The sequence below is a fragment of the Ceratotherium simum genome, chromosome 16, assembly GCF_057802395.1.
Source record: "Ceratotherium simum simum isolate JZ-2026a chromosome 16, ASM5780239v1, whole genome shotgun sequence".
Classification (NCBI taxonomy): Eukaryota; Metazoa; Chordata; class Mammalia; order Perissodactyla; family Rhinocerotidae; genus Ceratotherium; species Ceratotherium simum.
In genome coordinates this window covers 42,649,783-42,656,283 of record NC_141915.1, presented here as the reverse complement: position 1 = coordinate 42,656,283, position 6,501 = coordinate 42,649,783, and the positions used below count along the sequence as shown (strand labels likewise).

Below are 6,501 nucleotides of genomic sequence, written 5' to 3'. Positions count from 1 at the left end.
ATGACAAAATTATAGAAATGGAAAACAGGTTAGTGGTACCATGGGTTAGGGGTGAAGAGGGAGGGCTAGGGGAGGGTGGGTGTGGGTATAAAAGGACCACGAGAGGGATCTTTTTGATCACAAGTTGTTCTTCATCTTGGCCGTGATGGTGGACACTTGACCCCACACATGTAATAAAGTTGTATAGAACTAAACACACACACACAGGAGTACAGCTAAAATGGTACTCTCAATTTGATTGGGGGATTGTATCAATGTCCAGATCCTGGCTGTGATATTGTCCTATAGTTTTGCAAGATGTTACTTGAGAGAAACTGGGTAAAGGGTATACGGAATTTTCTCTGTATTATTTCTTACAAGTGTATGCAAATTTACAAAGATCCCAAAATAAAAAGTTTAATTCAAAAAATTACTTTGTACAAGGATGTTCATAGCATCCCTACTGAGGATAAGGGAGCATTGGAAATGCTAAAACCTAAACTACCTACAACAGAAGTCTGCTAAAACCCTGGGGGTTTAACCCTGGGGAATAGTGTCTAGCTCTGAACAACGACAAGCTTGTGGACTGAGTAAATAGAAAGCTGAATTAGCGTTAAGTGAAAAAGCAGATGGTATTATAGCAGGTTCTCTCTGAGCCCTTCTGTAAAAAGCATGGCTATACATTGGCAGAGAATAATTAAAAAAGAAGGAGATAATTTAGAGGTTCAAGTCCATTGGATTCTTCTCTTTTTTCTCTTAACATTACTTCAGTTTCAAATAAAATAATGATACGAAATAAAGCAATACTGAGCCTCTCCATCCTTCGGTCGCTGGCTCCTCCTTCCTTCTCCAGCAGGTGGCAGAAATGTTCCAAAGATGGCCCTCACAGTCGCGGGTTCATGTGGATGGGCTGGCTCCCAACAGCAGGTGGGGCTCCAGCATCAATCACGCCAGCTCAAGGAATCCAGGCGTCAGAACTGCCCTCTCTGAAGTCCAGGCCCAGAAGGCAGTTGTGCAGCCACGACGGGGTTAACGGTTCACATTCCAGAGCAAGGAGAAAGGAGGCTGGAGGGTCACAGACAAGGGGAGGGGGCACAGAGGGCCAGCTTCTCACAATACACCGGCTCTGTTGGGAGAGATAGATCACCCCCAACAATGGCCACAGCTGTTTTCGTCTGCCCTGAAGGAAACTGACATAGGAAGCAGGTATCAGAGAGGGCCCTTCCTGCAGAGGCTTCTGTCTGGCTTGTAAAACTGTCAGAGCAGCTGCATTCATGTGTCGAGTGATGGATGATGGAAAGAAGGAGGGACAGACGGCCGCAGATGGACACAGCGACCTACAAGTCGAGGCAGGTGGCAAAAGCCTGGCAGAGGCTCTGCAGGTGGGGCGTACTGATTCATGGCCCAGTGGAAATACCAAGGAGACCTAGGCCACAGCCCTCTTCCCAGCCTCCCTTCAGGGCCAGGAGTGGGCGCGGCTCCTCAAACAATCCATTTTGGATGAAAGCTTCCGCTGGCCCTCCTTTCTTTTCCTGCACCTCAGGTGTGAACCTTCCTGCCCCGTGCCTCTCCCTCTTCAAGGCCCCTCATTCTGCTCCAGGGCTGAGGTAGCAATTCCTTCTGGTTTCTTTGTGGCTAGCTGGACCTGCGATGGCTTCATGGAATGCAGCCCGTGACTTGCACCAATAAGCTTTTCCATCTAGCACTCAAAGCTGCTTTTGAAAACTGTGGTGGGCTGGGAGACAAGAAAAAAAATCTCAGCACTAAAAATGTTGGCCCTGGCTTTTGCTAAGAAAAGAGATTTTGTGCTCCCCACTCCTACCCACAGCCCGGCTGGGGAAATAACTGCCTTTGGCACATCAGCCTGCAAGCCCTAGGGTGTCCTGGCCATAAAGTGCCTGTCACCGTGTGCAGGATCCCCGAGGAGCATAAGCTGAGGTTTCCTCGAGCTCATCGCCAGAGCCTGCTGACTTGCTCATCCTGGCCTTGTCACCAGAGTCCCTGCCCCTCACCCAAGCAGGCATGTTCAGTGTGCCCCCCCCCCCCCCCCCCGGTTTTCTCTCTTGCCTTCCAGAGGATGTCAAGAAGGGCTTTCTTGGTCAGGATAATGCTGAGCCTCATGGAGTTGGGACCAATGAGATTTCTTTTCTTTTCTTTCTTTTTTTTTTTTTTTTTGTGAGGAAGATCAGCCCTGAGCTAACATCCATGCCAATCCTCCTCTTTTTGCTGAGGAAGACCGGCCCTGAGCTAACCCGATGAGATTTCTTAAAAAGCATCCTTTTGCCTCTGTCTGGGTCTGTGGGGGCCAAATATACACCCCTAGGGCCATTTATTGGTGGGATGACAAATGCATTTGGCCTGAGAAATGGGATTGGCTGGGCTCAGCCCTGTGGAGGACTCAGAGCTGCAGTTTTCTGTGTTCAGCTGGTCCACAGTTTGTTTTGAGAAAGCCCGAGGGACCCAGGGAGGTAGAGATGAAGAGCCGGAACTCATTTGATATCCGAAAACCACAGCCGCCTGCACGTGGGAGGTGTTGGAGGGCAGGCTTGCCCCACACGCCCTGCTCTCCCTGGGTCACCTGGGAGCACCAGCAGCAATTTGGGAGTTTTCTGGGCTTGAGAAGAAGTCTTTGGAGAGGGCTTGCTCAGAGCACAGCCTGTTCCCTCCCCCTGGGCTGAGGGAAGCATGGGACCAGCCCTGCCCCAGCCTGTCCTCATTGGCTGGCATGAGGCAGAGGGGGCTTTAAAAAGGCAACTGTGTCCGGGCTGGGGACCAGAGCCTGTGCTCCTGGAAGGCTGGGTGCCCTCCTACGGCTGGCACCATGCAGCTCTCTCTCGCCCTGTGTCTCGTCTGCCTGCTGGTCCACGCAGCCTTCCACGTGGTGGAGGGCCAGGGGTGGCAGGCCTTCAAGAACGATGCCACGGAAATCATCCCTGAGCTGGGCGAGTACCCCGAGCCTCCCCCAGAGCCGGAGAACAACAAGACCATGAACCGGGCGGAGAACGGAGGGAGGCCTCCCCACCACCCCTTTGAGACCAAAGGTACGGGGGAGGAGAGACTCTGTAGCACATGGGTCCTGGTGGGTTCTCTGTGGGAGGTTTTGAAGACTGGGGTAGACTGTCAGCCACTGCCAGCACCGGTGGAGGGACAGCCTTGCCTGGAGGCAGGGGAAGGATGGCATGCCAGTGTAGCCTTGGAACTGGAGTGCAGGGGCATGAGGCTGGCAGGAGGCTGGCAGTGAGAGCCCGGGGCAGCAAGGAGGCTGAGGTGGTGAGGGTACAGCACTGGGACAGGCTCAGGGGCTCTGAAAGAAGGTTTCAAAGAATCCCCTCCTGAGAATAGAGGAGCACAGGTCCAGCTGCTGGCACCACTGGGGAGGGGACAAGGCAAGGGAGCCTGTCATCTGTGCACCTGCTGGAAGCCAGACACTCTACGCCACCGTGCCTGTCCTCTCCCCAGAGACCCACAGTGTGGGAGCCCCATGAGGGGAACTCCCAGTTTGAGGTGAAGAAACCGAGGCTCCAGAGACTAACTTGGTAGTGAGTAGAAGAGCTGAGATTTGGACCCAATTTGAGCCAATTCCAAGACAACTCTGGTGGGGGGATTGTGTGGGGGTGTTGGGGACCAAGAGCCAGAGCAAATCCTCGCAGAGAAGTGGGAAAGGGACGCCAGAAAGGCTCCCCGTTGGCCCCCCTGCCCACGGTCTGCCCAGTGAGCCGGCACTTGAAGGAACGGGGGTTGTAGGCACAGTTTTAGCCTCTGACCTAGGTGGCAGCTGGGTCCAGGGCCTGGAGAAGAGGCAGCATCCTCTGTGCAGGGAGTGGACACAGGTGGCACTGTCTGTCCTGAGTCCCCACCCCAGACCCAGCCTTGCCTCATTCCTGGGGAGGGAGCCTGGCCCTAGTGAAAAGGCAGTGGCCCCGGTGGAGGGCACAGCTGGGTTCCTGCTCAGGTCTGCACACAGGAGCCTGGGAGGCAGTGTGCACAGCTGGCTCTGCAGCTGGCAGGAATGGCTGGGGGCAGGGGCTGGAATGACACTTCAGAGTGAGGGCCTCACTGCCCTCTGGCCATTGTCCAGGTGGGAGAGGAGTCCACTGCCCAGGCTCCTGCATCCCATCCCTCCCCGCCTCACGACCACCTGGGAATGTGGGGCTCTGCAAAGGGCAACCCCAGAGAGGCTGGAGGACCTCAGGTCTTCAAAACGGGAGAGCAGGAGGCCCCTCCCCTGCTCTCCCCCAGGCAAGTTCACCAAGCTCCAGCAGTGGGCTGTAGGGGACTCAAGTACAAGACATCCACCTCCCTGGGCTCCCATGAGAGGCACAAGCCCCAATGAAGCCACGTGCTCAAAACAAAATCACCCTCTGCAGAGGAAGCGACTGACCTAGGGTCACTATTCTTGGAAAGACCCAAACTGCCTCCTTCCCTGGGCAAACAGGTCACTCCCACACACCACAGCCTGGGAGCAGGGGTGAGGATGCCAAACTAGCCCAGAAACCAGAAGGCCAGCCAGGGAAGGAAGGCAAACCCCACAACTCCCCTGCTGTGCTTGTCCTCCAGCACCTGGGGGGTGGGGGCCTGGCCTTCTCTTCCCCCTCTCTGGTTTTGCTCTTAGGACTATTTTCACCCCTTCGTGTCACATGGTAACTGTCCCCATGAGACCCTTGGGGGTAGACAGGCGCTCACATGAGGACCAGCTCTTTAAAAGGCTCCCAGCAGTCTAAGCCCACAGTAGGAAACATGATCAAGATGTCTTGGGGGGACCAAGCCAGGCCTCAGAGCCCAATCTCCCCGGACCCAGGGAGCAAGCCTGTCCATCAAATGGCCCAGCAGAGTGCCTGGTACACAGCAAGTGCTTAATGTTTGTGGCAGCCGAACCTGTAGGTTTTCAGTCCAAGCTTGGTCCTCCTCTGGTAGGGAAGTAACTGTAGTAAAAAGCAGCCCTTCGCCCCTCCCCCAGCCTAGCCTCCCATGGGTGCTCAGGCACACAGCTTCCACCCTTGTGGGAGCTGAGAGGTTCCGGGGTGCCAGGGAAGGGGAGTCAGGAGACCCAGGTCTGCCTTTTGAGCCAGCCCTTCTCCCTCTCTGGGCCTCAGTGTCCTCAGTGATAATGAGGGGGTCTGACAGGCTGCCTTTGGTTCCTTTCAAGTCGAAGGACTTCTCTCCACCTCCCCTTCCAGCCCTCTCCTCCCAGCAGCTGCCCTGACTTATTACCTCCAATTAACCCCTACTCCTGTCTCCATCCCCTCTCCACCCCTCCCAAGTGGCTGGAAAAGAAATTTGGGAGAAGCCAGAGCCATGCAGAGGGTGTGGCTACCACCTACCCTCCATGGCTAGGGACCCTGTGGCACAGGTGTGACTTCAGTCTGGTGAAGAGGGCCCCCTTAGAGACGAATAATAACAACACATAACAATAGCCAACACTTTCAGTTCTTACCACGCCCCTAGTGGCGTCCCCTGCATTATCTATGTAATGGGTTAACTCACTGAATACTCAAGACAACCCATTTTACAGATAGAAAGCACAGAGAGGTTAAGTAACTTGCCCAAGATCACGCAGTGATGGAGCTGGTGTTTGAACCACAGCAGTCACTGGCTCCAAAGAATTAGGGGGAGAGGGTGGGTCAGGGTCAGGGTGGGGCTTTCCACCAGCCCCAGAGTCCCTGGGCCCTTCCCATAATAACGCCCAGGGGCAAGAGCGTCTGGAGAGAGGCAGGTTTGGAAAACGCGGGAGTGGCGTGGAGGGAGCCTGGCCGGGCGGGGATCGGGGGCTGGGCCTGGCCGTCGCCCTCACGCGCGCCTCTCTCCGCAGACGCGTCCGAGTACAGCTGCCGCGAGCTGCACTTCACCCGCTACGTGACCGACGGGCCGTGCCGCAGCGCCAAGCCGGTCACCGAGCTGGTGTGCTCGGGCCAGTGCGGCCCGGCGCGCCTGCTGCCCAACGCCATCGGCCGCGGCAAGTGGTGGCGCCCGAGCGGGCCCGACTTCCGCTGCATCCCCGACCGCTACCGCGCGCAGCGGGTGCAGCTGCAGTGCCCAGGCGGCGCGGCGCCGCGCGCGCGCAAGGTGCGCCTGGTGGCCTCGTGCAAGTGCAAGCGCCTCACCCGCTTCCACAACCAGTCCGAGCTCAAGGACTTCGGGCCCGAGGCCGCGCGGCCGCAGAAGGGTCGGAAGCCGCGGCCCGGCGCGCGGGGCGCCAAAGCCAACCAGGCCGAGCTGGAGAACGCCTATTAGAGCCAGCCCGCCCGCCGCGCCTCCCCAGCCGGCGCCCCAGACCCAGGCGCCCCAGGTTCCTGCCCTCCGCGCGCGGTTTGATTGTTTGTATTTCCTTTTAAATGCCTGCAACCCAGGGCAGGGGGCCGAGACCTTCCTGGCTTCGGCAGGAGGTAGCTAGGCCCTGCGGATCCTGGGTGCCTGCAAAGCCCCCCTCTCCCCACCCGCTTAAGGGGTCCCGCAGGCCGGGGAGGGAGCTGAGAGTCACAGACACTGAGCCACGCAGCCCCGCCCACCGGGGCCGCCTACCTT

The 6,501-nt window shown here is 57.0% G+C and overlaps 1 protein-coding gene across 1 annotated transcript; it reads left to right on the top strand.

Moving 5' to 3' along the window:
- Positions 1–2,800: 2,800 nt before the first annotated feature.
- On the top strand, positions 2,801–6,210 carry SOST (sclerostin). Its single transcript, XM_004432532.3, has 2 exons — positions 2,801–3,020; positions 5,789–6,210. Exons 1-2 carry the CDS (start codon positions 2,801–2,803, stop codon positions 6,208–6,210), a joined length of 642 nt encoding a protein of 213 aa, XP_004432589.1.
- Positions 6,211–6,501: the final 291 nt, after the last annotated feature.

What these genes read in the sequence shown, in the direction of transcription:
- SOST (XM_004432532.3), top strand. Translation starts at nt 2,801, where the DNA reads ATGCAGCTCTCTCTCGCCCTGTGTCTCGTCTGCCTGCTGGTCCACGCA. An exon ending in CCACCCCTTTGAGACCAAAG is followed by an intron (nt 3,021 to 5,788) that starts GTACGGGGGAGG and finishes CTCTCTCCGCAG; the next exon opens with ACGCGTCCGAGTACAGCTGC.